Source organism: Lepisosteus oculatus, chromosome 4 (genome assembly GCF_040954835.1).
Source record: "Lepisosteus oculatus isolate fLepOcu1 chromosome 4, fLepOcu1.hap2, whole genome shotgun sequence".
Lineage (NCBI taxonomy): Eukaryota > Metazoa > Chordata > Actinopteri > Semionotiformes > Lepisosteidae > Lepisosteus > Lepisosteus oculatus.
This window is the reverse complement of record NC_090699.1, coordinates 27,699,061-27,718,732: the sequence shown is the minus strand read 5'-3', so window position 1 is coordinate 27,718,732 and position 19,672 is coordinate 27,699,061. Positions and strand designations below refer to the sequence as shown.

The 19,672-nt window shown below is 39.8% G+C and overlaps 2 protein-coding genes across 2 annotated transcripts; one reads left to right on the top strand and one right to left on the bottom strand.

The window, feature by feature from the left end:
- The first annotated feature begins 1,335 nt into the window (after nt 1–1,335).
- On the top strand, nt 1,336–14,209 carry LOC102696836 (deleted in malignant brain tumors 1 protein-like). The gene is made up of 22 exons (XM_015347057.2): nt 1,336–1,412; nt 1,996–2,052; nt 2,197–2,344; nt 2,541–2,737; nt 4,092–4,109; nt 5,127–5,168; nt 5,715–5,828; nt 6,074–6,115; nt 6,205–6,318; nt 6,564–6,605; nt 7,148–7,288; nt 7,517–7,576; nt 7,929–8,054; nt 8,423–8,467; nt 8,719–8,841; nt 10,286–10,306; nt 10,536–10,680; nt 10,929–11,143; nt 11,775–11,950; nt 12,372–12,763; nt 13,340–13,584; nt 13,968–14,209. Exons 1-22 carry the CDS (start codon nt 1,352–1,354, stop codon nt 14,012–14,014), a joined length of 2,571 nt encoding a protein of 856 aa, XP_015202543.2. The 5' UTR covers nt 1,336–1,351; the 3' UTR covers nt 14,015–14,209.
- Nucleotides 12,882–19,046, bottom strand: c4h10orf88 (chromosome 4 C10orf88 homolog). The gene is made up of 6 exons (XM_069189011.1): nt 18,308–19,046; nt 17,836–18,036; nt 17,648–17,720; nt 17,045–17,245; nt 16,500–16,936; nt 12,882–15,196 (listed from the first exon to the last, which is right to left on the bottom strand). Exons 1-6 carry the CDS (start codon nt 18,445–18,447, stop codon nt 14,986–14,988), a joined length of 1,263 nt encoding a protein of 420 aa, XP_069045112.1. The 5' UTR covers nt 18,448–19,046; the 3' UTR covers nt 12,882–14,985.
- Between the last annotated feature and the right edge of the window lie 626 nt (nt 19,047–19,672).

The following is a 19,672-nucleotide window of genomic DNA, read 5'->3' as shown; positions in this document are numbered from 1 at the left end:
TGGACTTTTCTGTGAGTTTTTATTCATTTGCCTCCTACATCTATTCAGACCACACAGGATCTAATAAAACCAAATCCTGAAAGCTCTCATATAAAGACATACAATATTCTTTGCTTCTGTTCAGCCTTTTCATACAGTAAATTGGGCTTTGTCATTTGCTCTGAAGACTATTCATTTTCATAGGGCAGGCTCAGTAGCCAAAATGATCTCTTTACAGTAGAAAATTTAAGTACCTCTAGGTAGTGGTATGTACTGTATGTAAGTTTTGTAGTCTGGATCTGTGACAATATATTTACTCAAAGTCTTTATCATTATGAAACATACATAAAATAATCTGTGATCGTCCATCAATATTACCGTTCAGAAAGGTGAACGGGTCTTTATTATATATATATTTATATAATACGATACAATTCAATAATAGAATACAATATTATTAAATGTGTAAGACAGAAGAATCGTAAATGAGGATTGTTAGTCACTCTGAAGATAGTAAGTGCTTTGACCTTTCAGTCTAGAATCTAATCTCTTATTGATGTATAGTATGTAATTTAAATATGTATCAAATGTTGTTAGGAACAGGCTCATTCATTCTTCAGTAACATTAGGGCTATGTTATTCTGCATTGATGCTCTTTGCATAATCTAGAGAACATTCTGTCCTGTGACTCCTTCTTTGTTTCACTGGGCAGGTATGACTGGAAAGCTCTGTTTTAATTACATTTTAATTAAATTTACTCATTAATACAAGTACAGTTCTTATTTTCGAAATGATATATGATTGTCCAAGGACAATGTTAGGGTATTGCACCACATATTTGTAATGCAGGGTGTATTCTGCAATTCTGTTACCTTGATCTCTTTCCTAATGATCCAGATATTGCCTGCAGCGTGATGTCATTTACTGTGTGAGCTAATTAACAGTGAGAAAAAACAGGTGCTGCTCCGCGTGTGAGGAAGCTATGTGGGAATGTATGCAGGTTCAGCTATGCTCACCATAACTAACCGTCATAAAACTCACATTTTTATTATAATAGAATTGCATAAAGACACATAACCCAATAAACAGAAGACTTTCAATATTTATTTTGGAGACAAATTAAATGTTTGTCTTGGAATGCCATTGAATAAGCTTTACTGCACACTGTCCATATACTGTTTAACAATGAGACTATGATAACTAATGGGTTTTTTTACAACCTGTGCATCTGTATTATTTTCCCACACATTCATATTACTTTTCAAAGCATTTTTGGCTTTATTGCAGCCATAAAACCTTTATTATTGGACAGACAGAGAAGTATATAAACGGGAACAGGACAACTCCTGCAGCACGACCACGGAGGAAGACTATGGAGACCATGGTGTTACTCCTGATCTGCACTGTGCTTGCCTTCACCCCTGCACAAGCTTGTAAGGATTTTAAATTTGTTTCTTTTCTTAGAGTTACTTTAGCACCTGATGATACTGTTTAATTTACACGCGTCAATTGGTCTTGAATAGGATTATGTAAATTATATTAAAAAACTGTGAGAAAAATACTTTTTGCTTGAAGATATTGTCATATTGCTTTTGCTATTGCTTTCAGTAAAAGTACAAAGAAGTAAAAGTGCTTGAAGTAATTCTTTGCTCTTAAAGGAAAATCCTGTTTAAAGCCAGTCTTAGCATATTATACAAGACAATTGCTACTGCTACCTATTTTTTTTAATTTGCTACATTGCTATGATAAAGTTCAAAAAGAACAAAGAACAAAATCTGATGGTTTTAATTCCTATCCTAAGAATGGAACAGTATTTTGTCTGGATCATTGCCAGGCTCATTGTAAATCTAGAAATATGCTGAGCGGCATTAAACACACAATAGATGAATATTGTAAATAGCATTTATTGTGTTTTTAATTAATCTTTTTATAAAATGAGGTCACATTCAAGTCTGCTACAAACCTTTCACTGAAGGTATGGAAACATTCTCCTTCTGATCCAATTTTATTTTTCAGACACTTCCTTTCCCTGGACTACATATCCTTCATTACCCCAACTTTCCACTGAAACTGGTAAATCATAAACGTTTTCAATTTAATAAGCATCTTTGCTCATGCCAACGAGATTTCAAAAACCTCCGAGTATTTCTTTAAAAATGTGCCTTTTAGAGAACCAAATTTACCATATCTACTTTTCCCTTTCGATTTGCATTTTAGCTTGGCAGTGTGGTGGCACTCTGACCCAATCAAGAGGACAGTTCACAAGCCCCAACTATCCCCAGAGCTATCCAAACAATGCACATTGCACCTGGAACATACGAGCTAGTGGTTACCGGACTATCTACCTGGAGTTCTCTTACTTTCTGTAAGCACCTTACCAAGTGGTTTGCACGCATATTACAGTGCTCTTTAAAATGCTGATGTTTATGAGATTATTTAGCTTGTTATAACAGTGCGTGCTTGCCCAATGATTCTTCAGTTCTTTAATTTAATACTGCTGAGGGCTCTTATGCTCGGGCACTGAATTTTCAGATGTTATTATTGTTTATTTTGACTCCTAGTTTGGAAACTACCCCTGGCTGTGGATATGACAGAGTTTCAGTATACGATGGCCCTTCATCATCCTACCCACTTCTAGGGAGAATCTGTGGGGGACAAAAAAGAACCTACAATTCCACCCGCAATTACATGACAGTGGTTTTCGAAAGTGACTCTTCCTCTACTTACAAAGGATTTGAAGCATTCTACAGCTTTCATGGTGAGTCCAGTCTGTGCATTAAGAAATGCCACAAATAAGTCATCACCATGGCATGTAAGGATTGCAGTGTACAGCACATGGGTCTAATCCTGCTTTGTTGGTTCACACCAGGTAGTTGTACACATCTGTCTAATGAAATAGGAATATATACAGTATGTTCCAGGAGAAGATACTTTACACATGATATGAAGTAAATTCATACTGAAGTCAGTAATAACACTTAATGTTGTCATGTCCCTTCATTTTTATCCAACCATCTATTTTCTAACTGCACCCCAGGTCCGCAATTGAACCCAGGGCCCCAGTGCTGCAAGGCCACAAAGGAAAACATTGCACCTCTGTGCTGGCAACATATGAATTATTTATGATAAATTCCAATTTAAAATTAAATATCACTCTTACTGTCTGATTGTGCCACAATGAGGTTGGGGAATTAAGTCACAGTCTCAATAGCACATTTACCCCTTGTAGTACTGGAGTACTGAATTGCATCAGGACCTTGTAAACGTAGTCAGGACTTGAATCAAATCTTTGAGGATGACATTGCTCGACCTGATTTGATCCTGCTAAAGCTCTGCTAAGGTGTGGTGTCACCTCTGATAAATATGAACCGTCTAATCAGCCATTATCAGCAAAATCCCCCAAATGTGCATTAGGATATACATTTTGCTTAATCAGTGAGAAGAGAAATGTGAGCACATTGAGTTCAATCATTAATTTCTTTAGAAAAAAAATGAAAAAGCACGAATTCTGAAGCTGCATATCCTAAGAAGTTTAGGGAATGCTACTGTTTCACTGAGGTCTTTGGAGGGTCAGTGTAATTCATTTGTTGCTGCATTCTGGTGTATAACTCTATTAAAACTCATGTGAGCTTTTCACTGTAGCTTCAACACTACAAACTTTTGGTACATTAAGGTTTGACCGAACTACTGAAATGGTGTGTAGGAGAGGGTTTGCTATTGTTATTGCCTGATTCATGTGTTAGAAACACAATGCATTGTTGAAAATTGACTATACTCAATGATTATGATTTTTAGCAAAGTGAGTAAGCCTGGTATATTAATTATGTCAAATAAATATTTATTTACGTGAAAGACACATGTTGGAGGAACTGGGTTCTACAAAGGCACATTAAAATAAAATGTGTTTAAACTTTGAATCAATTATCTGTGAGTTCACCACTTCAGTTTTTCATTATTTTTTGTAGCAAGTTGTTAAAAAACAATTGCTTTATCACTGAAATGTAAAATATCACAATTAATATCAATTTAAATTAATGTTACAATGCAGCTCCATCTCAACATATTTAGTAATAATGTAAAATGTTAATGCTATCTTCTCATTTGTTTTTCAGATGTTGATTCATTCCCAGGTACTGTGATTTTATGCAAAATACCTCCTTCACCTTTCTTTTACTGTCAGACACAGTATCGTCAAAACTACTGAAGCCTATTAACACCAAGGATTAAAAAAATAATTGCATTTAAATGAGAAAACATGCATTTAAACAAGGTAATATGGCATTTAAACAAGACAACATTGTGCTTAAACACAATTATCACTTTGTAGATAATATTGCTTAATATATTAAAACTTGTAATATATATGCAATAATATTATCTAATGCAAAGCAACATTGTCCTTAATAACAGAAAAATATTGTTACACTCCTCTTTGTGCAAATGAATTAAGGAACACAAATACTTTTTGTGTCTTTTGAAGTAAACATCCTGTAACTGAATATCATTTTCACAAAAACAGCAATGATACGGTTTTACAAACGTATATTATTCTTCATGTGAAACTGCAGAAACATGTAGAAAGGTTGTTGTCTAATCTTTCAACATTGAACCAAATACATTTACTGTAACTTAAAAAAAGACTTATACCTACTGTTGGTTTACTGGTACTGTTACTTTTGGTCAGTCGTTGAATATTTAAGCACAAAACCCCTGAAAGCATTTAGCCTATGCTTACATCAAATACGTTTAGATTTAGAATTACAGCAAATGGCAGGACATGTGACCATTGAAACAGTACTTCTGTGTTAGTTTGCACAGACATGAATGTAAAGACATATGGGAATGCACAACAAAACCAGAAACGATTCCAGGATAGCACACAAGCCAGAGCCGTCATCTAATTTAAACACAATATTATCTTGTTTAAATGCAATTATAAATTCCAGGTTTTCATACAAAACCTTTTCCTCTTCTGACTTTTCATATTGCTTGCAACTCTAAATTCACCTTACAGCATTACAGCCTATTCCACAACTCTTCATTATTTTATGTTGTGATGATTTTGCAAACTTTATTAACCAGTATTTGTGGAGCATTGTAGTTGTAGCTGTACTTTTATTTTAGACACCTTTCTTATCGTTCTCCAGGTTATTCTACTGCAGAGACTCAAACTACAGCTTGGTATCCAGGTACTGTGATATCTTAAGTAGTCCACATGTGCTTGAGACTAAGGGATTCCTCAGTTCTGGAAGCTGTATTTTCATTTGCATTGTTGCAGGGGTTGGTAACTTCAGTAGTACTGATCTGTTACCATGTACACCAGAAGCAGCACAAGGTGAGGAGATTTTATGTGCTTCCCAATGAGCATTGAAGTCAATCCAGGATAAAGTGAAGAGTGATGATAGTTGTGGGCTACGGGTACTGTGGGAGCAGGGCTGCACCTGCATTATACCACAACCCCAAGCAATATGGGATACCCCTCTCAATGAGACCTGAAGTCAGCAACTTGTGTGGCCGAGAACAAAGCCCCAGAACTCCTCGACAAGAACTTCCAGCTAGTGCTGACAGCTGTCCTGACATTCAGAGCTTTCTTTTTGAGAAGTTGTATCTGCAGCTTAACACTAATACCGCGACAGATGATAGATATACTGTGGAGAGCTCTTCAGAGTATGACAGAGACTGTGACATGATTATTGCAGGTACAAGAGCATTTTCTCTTTGCTGTTTTTGTGCAGATGTCACAACAAGCAGTAGTGGATCCTGCAGACACTATTGTGGGTACCATCTTGGCAGCTGCTCCTGCTATTCCTCCTGCAGATACTACGGTGACTGCTGCCATGACTACTATGGTAAGGCTTAAGGCTTCAGAGGAAAACAGAGACTCTACATCTGCTTTGGATCACATTTTAGAATGGAAAAACGCATTGCAATATCTACATTCACTTCCAAATAAGGAGTACCTTATATGTATATTAGAAAACAATTTCCGAAGTCAAAACAGGGGTTGAATTCAGTTTCTCATGAATTGGCTGCTCATGCAGATTAGCTGTTTAAGTGTTCTGCTGGTGGTGACAGTTTTTCTTCTTTCCTGCAGATTACTGCTACGCTACGACTCCTGATTTTGTCACCACAACAGGTACTTGACTTGACACTAACTTGTGAAGTTTTAAGCGTTGGTCATTATTGCAGGTACAAGAGCATTTTCTCTTTGCTGTTTTTGTGCAGATGTCACAGCAAGCAGTAGTGGATCCTGCAGACACTATTGTGGGTACCATCTTGGCAGCTGCTCCTGCTATTCCTCCTGCAGATACTACGGTGACTGCTGCCATGACTACTATGGTAAGGCTTAAGGCTTCAGAGGAAAACAGAGACTCTACATCTGCTTTGGATCACATTTTAGAATGGAAAAACGCATTGCAATATCTACATTCACTTCCAAATAAGGAGTACCTTATATGTATATTAGAAAACAATTTCCGAAGTCAAAACAGGGGTTGAATTCAGTTTCTCATGAATTGGCTGCTCATGCAGATTAGCTGTTTAAGTGTTCTGCTGGTGGTGACAGTTTTTCTTCTTTCCTGCAGATTACTGCTACGCTACGACTCCTGATTTTGTCACCACAACAGGTACTTGACTTGACACTAACTTGTGAAGTTTTAAGCGTTGGTCTTGTGGTTAATTTGCATACACAATACACATATGCCCCCAACAGGTTGTTTCTGAGAGCTCAAAAGGCTTCAATTTCAGGTGCTGTTGCTGAGCCACAGAGAGATTCCCTACTCAACAACATCTCTTTCAGACAGATCCCTAACTGCCACTAGCACAGCAGAATGGAGTAGTGGTTGGGGGCTCTATACTTTTTCCTGGGGTTCGTGGGTTTAAATCTTAGGTAGGACATTGCTGTCATACTTTTGTGCAAAGCACTGCTGAACATATGGTCGCTTTCCAAGTCATTGTTGTAACTGAGAATTTATTCTCAAATTACATATCTGTTTAAAGGATTAAAAAAAACAGTTATACACAATAGCCCTTAATATTTTTTTATCTATACATTAGAGATTGAATAAATAGCATGTTTTAAACATATTTGCTAAAGACTTGTACAATACACAGATTCTAGCATCAACCATAGGTTAAGGAATAATCAAAGCAACTCTCTTTTCATTAGCTGCTGCCTTGACAACAGACAGTGGATCCTGCAGGTACAATTGTGGTTACGACTTCGGAAGCTGCTCCTGTTCTTCCTCCTGCAGTTACTATGGCAACTGCTGCCCTGACTTCTGTGGGTACTGCTCCAGCTTGGACTATGGTAAGGCTCCAGGGAGGTCCACTGGGTCACTTCATAATGAGGGAGGATTCTAGGGCACTGTAGTCCACCTGTCGAAGTCTATTTACATGTACTGTACTTTCAGTTAAAGGTTTTATTACTAACAGTTCTTATTTACTGTAAGGCAGTGCTGTATAATTGCAAATAATTATAAATTGTACTGTATAATTAAATTGCATAAATGCAATAATTATCCTTTTTCTCCTGTAGGTTACTGCTATGGAACTCCTACTCCTAGTATCCCTACTCTTCAATGGGATACTACAACAGGTACTTGGCATTTTCTGAACTTCACAGAGTTAAGAATTCTGCACTTGCTAAAATAATTTATGACATATTCTTTTCTAAGGTAAATTAAACACTAGAAATCTAATTTAAATTTCTCCCAATTCATGTTTATTAAATTAAGTGAACATTTTGATTTCACCACATTTAAAAATTAAAAATATATTGGTCCTTTTCTTTGTGAGTAGGTGTAAATAGTGGAATATATAGCAACATAACAAACAAAATATATTTTTGTCTTGATACATGAGTTTATCATGTTTAATACTGTGGCAAACAGTTGTCTGTCTCTGTGATACTTGTAGCCTCTTGATAAAGTGCTACTAATTGTTTCCAGCTTCCAGTGGCTCATGCAGGAACAACTGTTATGGCTATAGTGGAAATTGCTCCTGTTCCTCCTCTTGCTCGAACCATGGCAACTGCTGTAATGACTTCTGTGACTACTGCCCATATGTGAATCACGGTAAGTAATTCTGCTTCTGTCAATCAAGAAACAGTCATCTGTCAAAGATAGGTTTTGCAGAAAGTTCCTGATCAGCAATTACTACTAGTTTTATATTGAGTTTTAGTTCTTTTCTGGATTTAGTTTTCTCAATTTATATCCCAGCACGTAGCAATATAATACACACAAGGTAGCTCATTATCATTCTTAAAATGAAAGTAAATAAGATTAAATTGACCTTATGTTAATTAATTGATTTTGGCAAAGAAATAGTGTTCATTTTTGGTTCCAGAGGTGCTTAGCTCAGATGTGAACTGAATTGAACCAAAATGTGTTCAAACCAGATGTACTGGAACATGTTAAATAATGTGTGTTTTGTGCTCTTTCAGTTTTCTGCTACCCCATCACCACACCAACTTCGACACCAAGTACAGGTATTCTCTCCTTGCTGTACAAGAGGAAGTGATATCAGCATAATACTTTATTTGTTTGCTTAGCTCAGGAGGTGTATTAACAGGGTTCACCAAAGAACAGTTTTTAAAGAAAGATGTTAAGAATATGGTTATTTTTACATCACAGAAAGCAGTCCTGCAGTGTTACTATTAATCTATGGAAAGTGAAGACATTTCATATTGCTACTTTATTGGGGGTACTTTGTTGATTTTTTTTAATCCACCACTTTCAGTTTGGGGATCATGCAATGGAAATTGCTATGGCCATTCTGGAAACTGCTCCTGTTCCTCCAACTGCAGTTACCATGGAAACTGCTGCAATGACTTCTGTGATTACTGCTTCAATGTGGACAGCAGTAAGTAGCAGAGCAATAATTAAACCTTTGATCATCACTTGCTAATAGATATCACAGTTTGCTTATAACAATGATCACTATATAACAAATTATAGAGGTAGACAATATATTATATTTTAGATATAATAATAAGAAGAAGAAGAATGCTTTTTACAGTGGCTCTCAAAGCACTTTACAGAACAAAAATAAATAAACAGTGAAGGGAGAGAGTAGGTGTTCGGAATGTGGCAGGAAAGCAAAGGGTCAGACAAAGGAGCATTGAAATGTAAACACTTCTAAAAAAGAAGGTTTTGAGTCTTGATTTGAAAGAGTGTAGTTTAGTCTCTGATATGTATAGGGGTGGAATTCCAGAACTCTGGGGCTTAGCAGGAGAAGGCCCTGTCACCCATAGAGTGTAGATGGGCGTAGAGGTCAGACAGGAGACCAGAATTAAAAGAGCACAGGTTGCGAGGTGAGGAGTAGGATGATACCTCATAGGTATAGATAGATGAAATAAAGGCCAGCAGCCATATCACCCTGCAACTCACAACTGGCAGCCCACTGAAGTTAAGCAGGTGTGAGCCTAGTCAGTACCTGGATGTGAGACGTCCTGGGGGAAACTAAGGTTGCTGCTGGAAGAGGTGTTAGTGGGGCCAGCAGGGGGTGCTCACCCTGAGGTCCATGTGGGTCCTAATGCCCCAGTATAGTGACGGGGACACTATACTGTAAACAGGCGCCGTCCTTCAGATGAGACATAAAACCGAGGTCCTGACTCTCTGTGGTCATTAAAAATCCCAGGGTGTTTGTCGAAAAGAGTAGGAGTGTAGCCCCGGCATCCATGCCTCCTAATAATCCCCCTCTATGAATTGGCTACATTACTTTGTTCTCCTCCCCCCCCCTTCCCACTCCAATGGCAGGCGGAGCGACGCGCAGGTTGGAGTATTTCTCGGTCGCATTTAAGCTCAAAGATTTGGTTCAAACCACCAAATGGAGACGGGCGTGCCGACAAGCGGACCCTGCTGATGCGGGATTGACGCTAGGAAAGAGAGAGAGGTATAGATAGATGAAACCTGATAGGAAACCAATGCAGGATCTCCAGGATAGGAGGAATGTGATCACTTGCACTAGACCTGGCTGCCAAATTCTGGACATACCCTTCATAATTTTGTTCAATGTGGATTCAGATGCCCCAACAAGTAGGCCATTACAGTAATCAATATGAGAGAAAATCTAATGTTCATTCTTTTTTGAGTGTGTCAACTATTTAAAAACTGTCCTTAAAAATGTTTTTCTTTGAATGCTAAAGACTGAAATGCTATGTTTTATTTATGTATAGACATATTTGCTTATATAAATATTACAGATTGTGCCATCACAGAACTAAGTATTAATACTAAGACCAGCATTTTAAACACCTTGTCTTTTTCATCAGGGACTGATTTCATTTTCTTTTCCCCTTTTTTAGGCTACTGTTTCAACCGCCCAGGTGATTGTACTCCCAGCATATTATCTTGGGGCAACCAAGCCCTAGCTCTCACTATCACCGGAGATAGTAAAAGCAGCTTTACTACCAGAACAATTATTGGTCACATAAATCTGCTTTTCCATCCTTCTGCTAAAGTGTGATATGTGCTGTTGTCTTTTGATATGTGTTTAACCTGTCCTAACTATTTTAAAAAAGAGTAATATGATAAATGGAAAACTTGTATTTCTAGGTTACTGTGGGGGTAACCTTGGTGGCTCCTCTGGTTCATTCTCAAGCCCCAATTACCCCAATAATTACAACAATGGAGCTAACTGCATATGGCACATCACAGTTCCCAACGGACAGAAAGTCTTTTTGACTTTCACTGACTTTGAGTAAGTGTGAGATTCTTCAGCATTTTCTAAACGTTGACAATCTAAAACATGTAGGCAACTAGATTTAATATTTTGGGGATAGATGCGTGTTAAAATAGTATTAATCAACTGTGTATTTTCCTCAAATGCGTCTTCTGGTAGGAAGGTCTAGATGTTGCATACAAAATCGACAAAAATATAGCATCTCATGTACAAGGACCTCATCCATTTCAGCTGAAGACAGCATTAAATATTTGTTTTCTCTTTAGACTTGAGTCATGTGGCAGCTGTGGCTGTGACTCTGTCTCTATATACGATGGACGCACATCTTCTTCTCCTCTGATTGCGAAGATCTGTCAGAACACGACATCAGACTCGTACCACTCAACCTCCCACTACATGACTGTGGTCTTCAGAACAGATGGCTCTGCTGTCAGAAGAGGCTTTCGGGCTATTTACAGCAGCACTGTGCCAGTATATGGAGGTGAAACACCAAATTCAAAGCATTTAGAAAATACATTTTCCAAAATAATTCTCCTGCTGTAAAACCACTATTCCAATTTCTTCTAGAAACATTATATACTCTACATGCCCCAGTTAAAGGGATTGAGTATTGCTTTGCATTGTCCCCTCATTCCTCATTAAGACCTCAGTGAGCACTGTGAGGAACAGTACAGTGCAGTAGTACTTAAAACTGCTACCTCCCATCTTCAAGGTCTCAGGCTTTATTCCAGCCTTTGTTTGGCACTTGTCCGTAAAGTTTTTCTCCCTGCATTCATATCATGGCTATTGCTGGATACTCTGGTTTCCTCCCAGAGACACAGAAGTTATGTTTATTTGACTACTGTAAAATGTCCCCCAAGCTCTGATCCCTGGTTCACTCAATTCACATCTCATTAGCTGTCCGTGGGTTGAGTTGCACAGGCTCTGGTTCTGGGACTAAAGGGATAGAGCAACGTTGAATGCTAACTGAACAAGTTCAATAGAACTGAAGTATCTGAAGTGTCTGTTAGAGTATGCAGCTGATCCCAAATGTTCAAATATCACTGAGTTTCAGGACTGTCAAGAAAACAGGTTCTGTAATAGGTTCTCTAATATCTCTCGTCTTTGTTAAGCTCGAGTGGAGTGCTCTTCAGATGCCATGCGAGTGATCATCCAGAACTCCTACCTGGACTCCATGGGACTTACTGGCAATGATTTATACCTCAATGACCAATACTGTCGACCTGTGTTCTCTTCTTCCCACGTAACATTCAATGTTCCACTAAACAGCTGTGGGACAGTTCGAGAGGTAAACCTTTCTTTAAATTGAGTCAGTTTTTCATCCAAACACCTGCTTCAAAAAAGTAACTAACAAAATACTGAAGTCAACAGAAAGCAGCTGAGAAGTGCCAGAGCCATTCCTTCAGAACTCCGGTGGAGAGCAACTGCTTTATTGAGCAGGGAAATTAAAATATAGAACACGAATGTAGAGTTAATTCTCACAGTTCAAAACAGAGGACACAACTGTGGGATTTTCATGCTGTCCAGTGGTGGAACTTCATTCGAAACTAATCCTCAATTACTGTGCCTAACTAACCCAGCTGCATGAGCTGAGGGTCAGGGCTGTGCTACCTACAGTACCTGTGGGTTAGATCTTCACAAGGAGGCAGGCCAGGTTTCCGTCACTCACACATCTTTTAATGTTTCCCTCCACTTCCTCCACGGCACAGGACAGCCGCGGGCGCATCACGTACATCAACGATGTAAGGGCTTTCGTCTCCAGCTCGGGAGAGATCACACGCCAGTCCCACATGCAGCTCCGCGTGGGCTGCCGGATGCAGCAGGACACCATGGTGCAGATCATGTACGTGGCAAGGGAGCGCGTGACTGGCAACATCACCGGCTCAGGGAACTACAACGTCAAAATGGCCTTCTACACATCCAGCAACTTCTACTACCCAGTGACTATGTCTCCCTATGTAGTGGATCTTAACCAGTTCCTCTACGTGCAAGCGCAGCTCCAGAGCAGCGACAGCAACCTGGTGATCTTCCTGGACACATGTGTGGCCTCCCCCTCTCCCACTGACTTTTTAACACGAACCTACGATCTGATTCGTGATGGGTAAGACAATTCAAACCAGGTGGAGCTGGAAGAATTCGTATAATGTTTTCAGAAGAATACAATCCTCACTTTTTTGCATATATTTGCAATTAATTCAAAACAAAGTGTGTACATGCCAGGAGTTCAAAATGCATTTACTAAATATTACAGACACCATACTGCATTCATTAGCCTCAAAGAATTATCTCAAGTTTTGTGATAAAGACCTTGTGTCACCAGTGGACACTTAAGCTTGGAGAACTCTTCTTGCAGTGTTTTCTCTTGAATTTAATGTTTTTAGTCCATCAGCAACTATTTTGGGGGATAATTAGCCATACAAATTTTACAACAAAACAAACTCTAAAAACAGGCTTTTACAGTGCCACAGGTCTTTAATTTTCATTACTTTCTTGTTAAATAAATGCTGTCCATGTTTTTGTTTTGCTAAATTAAAAATGTTACAATAACATTTACACAAATACATCTTGAATTAAGCTTCTGAACTCACTTTAGAAGAGCCTGTGTTGTGAACCCAGGGCACAAGTACCTGCATACATGTTGTGCATTTGCTCACGCACAGTCTTGTCTGTCTTGCAGCTGCAGGAAGGACAGCTCCTTTTACAGTTACGTCAGCGGTACCTCGACAGTGGCGCAGTTCAGATTCAGTGCCTTCAAGTTCATACGCTCCCATCCCTCAGTGTACCTGCAGTGCAGGATTGCAGTGTGCAACGCCTATGACAACTATTCACGCTGTAAACAAGGGTGCCAACCCCGCAAGAGGAGGGACCTGAGCTCCTCCCATGAGAAGACCACCGTGGTGCTGGGGCCCATCCAGCTAAGGGGTAAGATCAGGACAAGTTCCCATTGTCTGGGTCTCCATGCATACCACAGTGCAAAGAACTCAATTTTTCTGCTAAAAAAGTTACATATCGACTGAGCTGCCAATCTAAAATTTCACGAGGAAGTTCAAAATGGTTTCTTTTCGTTTTGCAACATTTAGAAATTGCATTTTCTCATTCCAAAAGTGTTTTTCATGCACTGTAGCAGAAAATGGTTTTAGACTACAGACTTGTTAGAACTGTAAACCACAATGTCCAGGAATACATTGTACCAAGTTCATCACTCTCCTGTCATTTTGACTACCCTGTATCTTTTTCAGTGGAGAATAGCTTTTTACTTAAGTATTCCCACTCAGTGTTAAACTCAATCTTTTCCTGTTTTTCAGATCCTACAAAGCCAGACAAGGAAACCCTGGTCCAAGCCATAGTGTAACAAGTCAAGGCCCAGCTTGATGCAGCCTTACTTACTATATCGGAGCTAACCTTCTCTCTTTCCCTTGAGCAGTCACGATCCAGTCTTTCACCTTAATGCTTTTTAGGAGATTCATTAATTTCTAACTGTTTAGCACAGAAAATATTTTCCACCCTGTAATTCTATTAACCCAATAAAAAAAACACTGGCAAAACATTTCTTTTTTCGCCTCTGTGGTTTCATACAAGACTCCGTGGTGCAGATGAGACCTTATAAAGCTGTAATAAACTGTAAAATAACTGGAATCTTTGCAGTACATGGATTTCAGGTCATATGAAAAACATCTGATTTAAAACTGGGCAGAAAAAGCCAGGTTTATGAGATTCCCCACTTATTTTTAGTTAAACAGGAGAGCTTCAGTCCAAAACAGTTTAAGTTCTTGGTGGTTCAGAGAAGCCCTTTAATTTGCTCTCTCTGGTGGGTGAAGAATCAGACCAACCCATGGAATTCTGTGACAGGACTTGCATGTACAATACTGCCTAGCAAGATTGAACTAATATATTCTTCATGATGTTTGACTGTGACATCTCCCTTTTCAGACATAATTCCAAAACAACAAGATCTTTGGGTTAAAAAAAATAAAACTAAAAACATAGCACATAAAAGTTAAAAGCCCTTTTCTGTTAACATGGACATGTGCAGGATTTATTAAAAGATCATCACAGGCATCTATACTGCAGTTCTTTGCTGTGATTTTTGGTATGTCACTTTTTTCCCCATTGTGTCTTCCCTTCTGAAAAATACCTTAAGAGCAGAAGCACCAATAAAAAACAAATGAGGACAAAAGAAACACTTTTAGACACCTGTTCTCTTCAGTGCCCTCAAAGGACTAGGACACATCTGCTACCAGTACATTTTTCAGTCACCTAAAAAGGATTTAGGAATGAAGCTTTTCACAAAGTAATAGCATTCCTGCCAGAGGTACACCCTACTCATATATCTCCATTGAGCAGCACTGTTCTGCAGCTGCAGTGGGATTTGCCCGTCTGGACACTGTGGGGCAGTGCTGACAACACCCTGCTCTCCAGACTGTCCTGCAGGGCACTGAGGCGTTGGTCAATGTGCTCCATCAGCCTCCTCTCCATCTCCTCCAGCCGTTTCTGTAAAGCCTGTTCCACAGCGCAACAGCAGGAGTGATCCTGCCTGAGAAACATGCAAAGGAAACACAGACAACATTAATCTTGACTGTCACGGATTCAGGAAGCAGTCAGCTAAAACAAGGAAAGCATTATTTATGTTTTTCAGTCCCCCCCCCCCCACTACCAACAAAAATGCTGCAACATTAAGCTCAGTTCAATTACTATGCATGAAGGTTATGAAAGGAATACTATCACTGCATCCCTCTAATACAGTGGTTCTCAAATTGAAGTACACTAGTACGCCAGATGACCCTGGAAATTTGTTGTGTGCACTAAGAAATTGGGAATTAAAACTTGAATAATTAAAAATCATGTACATTTTTCATCTGTAATTTACTCAATTGGTTTCAGAAAGCTTGAGAAGGGTTTTCATATTTTCTATTTAAATAAAATTACTTTATGTGTCAAATACACTGCCAACGTACTTAGCTACGTCAATACAGAGCGCACACTAATACTTGAGTGGACACAAGAGCTACTATGTATATACCATTGTATAGGAATGCGTGCTACGCACCTTAGTCACCAACTGTATTAAAAGAAGTGATCTTTAACAAATATGGAGGTAACAGGACATGCGTGATTTTGTAACACTGCCAACCTTGTAAGCACAGGAAAGCGTGATAGATAACAGAAAAATATTTAAGGACTGTTAAATTACCTTGAGAAAAATACATCTATGAGCATCTATGTGCATGAAATAAAACTTTTTTACTTCTGAGACAGACTCCTGACTGTCTTTTAAGGGGAAACAGGGACAAATTTCTCCAACAGTGCCACATTTGCCAACAGAACAATGGGTTGCAAATGAGCACCTTGCAAAAATCAAGCATAATGTCATGGCTGAAAGGAACAGAGGCCAAGAGTACCGACGCCAGCTCAGATAGATCACTCACACTGTTGAGAACGAGGAGGATTATACATCGGCCACCGACACTAGCTCCGCTGCTGAACCCGACACAGACCGCGCTCCTAGTGTTAGCAAGCGTCGGAAAAGGGCTACAAGGCGGTACGATCCAAATTATCTAAGTGCTATTTTTATTATACGTATGTGTGCGTGTGTGCGCACGCTCATGTTGGTCATTGAGATTCTCTGGGGTTCCTATGAGAAGATGACTTGTAGGTGGTACTTGGATGCTTTGGTTTGATCAGGGGTGGTACTCGGTCCAAAAAGTTTGAGAAGCACTGCTCTAATACATTACAATGGAAATGTTTGACATCTTGAAGAAATCATGGAAATGATTATAGGCTAAACACATCTTTAAATAGATCCTGTAACAATGTACCCATATTAACTTCATACTCACTGGAGCTCTGAGGCTGGCTTGTTCACAGGTATGCTGTCCTCAATGCGCAGCTGTGTTACCTGACCACACACGCTCTGTAGGACAGGTAGCAATTCAGGGCTAAAGCTACACTGCTTCCTCCTGGCCTGACCGTTCAGAAAGGATGATATCACATCTGTATATATCTGTTCAGAAGAATTAGTATTCACTGTTGGAAGCTGCTGTTCTCCAGTGGCTGAAGTCTTATCTATGCAGGTACTATTCACAATGCTGGGAGCATCAGCACTTTCTGACTTGCTCTCTTGGGCAGGCAGTGGATCTGTGCACTGGATGTCCCTGGAGGTGTGCAAGTCTGTGTGTGCTGTTGATCGGGACTCTGAGCCTCCTTTCACCAGAGCTGCCAGTGGTCCACTGCCCAACAGAAGAGGCAGAAATCCCCCCAGGGCATCAGGTTTATTCTGGAAAAATGAAAGGTGTAGTATTAGTCTTCATGTAATGCAAGCCATCATAAAACATTCTGCTGAACTCCTCACACTTGCAAACAGCCTTGTGTTTATATCCTCTACCTCCTGCTGAAACTGCACCATGTCCATGAGGTTCTGCGCTCCGGGAGAGAGGGTGGTACCCATGGACTCCATCATGGCCCGCACACGCTGCAGGTCAATGCTGCTCCCCACACAAGGGGGGCTCCCCAGTTTCCCAGCAGGCTTCACTCCCACTACGATCCTACTGATTCCCACTTTCTTTTTGCCACCAAGAGACAGCAGCTGAGCAAAGAGAAACACACCAGTTAAAAACACTTCAGTTTTATCATCCCATAAAAGAGCCAACAAAAAAAAACAGCAATGAAGTGTATTTGGGGGGATGTTGATGTAGAAAACAAAACACAAAAAGCGGTTTTGTGTTGAGATTGATGACATGTTTTAGTCGGTACGAACTTTACTAAACACTAATAGACAGTTTAGGTCATTGCAATCTCAGTAAACACAACCACAGGTGACGCTAATCTACGTCCTAAAACACTGATGGATACAGATTCACAATACAGAAACAATAAAGAAGTAATATATCCTCAATGGCCATGCTGCTAAATCATTTTTTTTTGTTTCCTGCTCCTCCTGTTTACAGATAACTTCCAACAACATTAGAGACACAACGTAGGAACTTACCTTCACTTCACAAGATCTAGAAGGACTGTCTAATTTTAGTTGTTTCCGATACAAGGAAATGCTGTCGCTAACACTGAAAAGACAAGAAAAAGATCCCCGAATGTTTCTTCCGATCACGCTGCATTTCAACCGTTATCAGCGATCACATTAGTAAGAGCGGTTATCGAGACAGAAAAGCAAAGGCGCACCCGTTGATTTGCAGGCTGCTAACTCGCTCGCCTCGGCAGGTACCGCAGTACTCGGACCCACAATACACTTCCATGGTCCGCGCTTCACTCACGACCTGCAGCCAGGCCATGTCAGAGCAAGAGCCGGGGGCGCACTGCAGTCGCAGCTCGCAGGGGAGCATTTCGTCCTCGGGGTCCTGCTGTAGGAACACAGGAACGGTCCTGCACAGAAAGACGAGTACAAACCAACACTGCGCTCAGGTACACTGATGAAAAGCAGCAAATTGTCCAGAGTCGCACAGTGTGAATACTTCTCTCTCATAAACGTTGGGGGCGATAATCTAATTCTTACACAAAAGCAAAAGATAACATCGGAACTAAAAGAATAATTACAAGATGTAAACGTTTATTTCTCTCGGTTACACTTTACAGTGTAAAAAAAGCCGATGATATTGAATGACGGCCAAATGCTTAGAAATTAGAAATTACTTACTCGCCGTCTTCGGGGTAATCCCCAGGGTTGTTCCCGGTTTGGAGAGACAAGATGTCTTCATGAGAAGACGAAGAGAAAACCCAGGACGAGTGCGCCGTGACCAGTCCATCTTTACTGCCGATCACACACTGCCTGGCCATCTTTGGTTAAAGTAACCAGACACCGTCCCTACTCCAGTCCGTGACTCCCAGCATGCATGGTTCAAACAAACCGAAAGCTAATACTACTTTGGAAAATCCAAATAAAAGAAGGAAGGATTTTAAACCTGATTATAAAATGTTACTTTAAAAGGCAAGAATCTCTTTCCTTGACAGCGGCGTTCAACATGGTTTCCTGCTGTTTTGGTGCCGATAACCGTGCTTTGACTCACACAGAAACCTAAACGTTATTTACCTTCCACTTTGTAACCTGTCATTACTCAGCATCGCCGACAACCGAAGCAAAATAATGAAACTACCCAGCGATTAGTAAATTATTAAAATCTCAGTCAGTGATTAAACCTGGGTATTGTAGTTATCTCACCGTTAAATATCTCACACCGATTAATTTCTCTATCAGTAAAGACATTTTTAAGTTCATTTTAGCATAATAAGGTACATCTTTGCATATTATCACAGAAAGAGACCAGGCGAAGTTAAACCAGAAGAAAACAGCTCACTTAACAGATTTACTAAAATCATCAGAGCAGCGACACCTCTCCAAAAAGACCCAAATCTATAGGGTGTCCATAGCGCGCCTGAGGAAAAAAAAACAGCCTGATCGGTGCCAGCTTCTCCCTTTTCAGTCTTAACAGCTCAACAAGTATTAACATATATGTCGGTAAATATTAAACTTTGTGACGTGACAGGATGTTTGCACTTCTGTGTGCTCCTTGCACTTCTGTAAGCCAGGTCAATTGGAAAAAGGGGAAAAAACAGTAAAGTTGTACAAATTGGCCAACCAGTAAAACATTTAGATTATTCTTTATTGCCACACAACAATAGTTGGTGGAATTTTCTATTGGTACAGCAAGAACACAGATGAGACATGCATACTTTACAATATATACAGTACAAATTTAAATAGGACAGAAGACGGACAAACATTGTCACATACATATATAATTTATAGCCAGCCATATCACCCTGCAACTCACAACTGGCAACCCACTGAAGCTAAGCAGGTGTGAGCCTGCTCAGTACCTGGATGGGAGACCTCCTGGGAAAAACTAAGGTTGCTGCTGGAAGAGATGTTAGTGGGGCCAGTAGGGGGTGCTGGATGGGAGACCTCCTGGGAAAAACTAAGGTTGCTGCTGGAAGAGATGTTAGTGGGGCCAGTAGGGGGTGCTCACCCTGTGGTCCACGTAGGTCCTACTGCCCCAGTATA

Coding starts and splice junctions, on each gene's coding strand:
- LOC102696836 (XM_015347057.2), top strand. CDS start 1,352: ATGGAGACCATGGTGTTACTCCTGATCTGCACTGTGCTTGCCTTCACC. Junction 6,319..6,563: donor CTGCTGCCATGACTACTATG/GTAAGGCTTAAG, acceptor TCTTTCCTGCAG/ATTACTGCTACGCTACGACT. Junction 8,468..8,718: donor AACTTCGACACCAAGTACAG/GTATTCTCTCCT, acceptor CACCACTTTCAG/TTTGGGGATCATGCAATGGA.
- c4h10orf88 (XM_069189011.1), bottom strand. CDS start 18,447: ATGGCCAGGCAGTGTGTGATCGGCAGTAAAGATGGACTGGTCACGGCG. Junction 17,246..17,647: donor CTAGATCTTGTGAAGTGAAG/GTAAGTTCCTAC, acceptor CTCTTTGCTCAG/CTGCTGTCTCTTGGTGGCAA. Junction 15,197..16,499: donor AAGCCAGCCTCAGAGCTCCA/GTGAGTATGAAG, acceptor CATGTTTCTCAG/GCAGGATCACTCCTGCTGTT.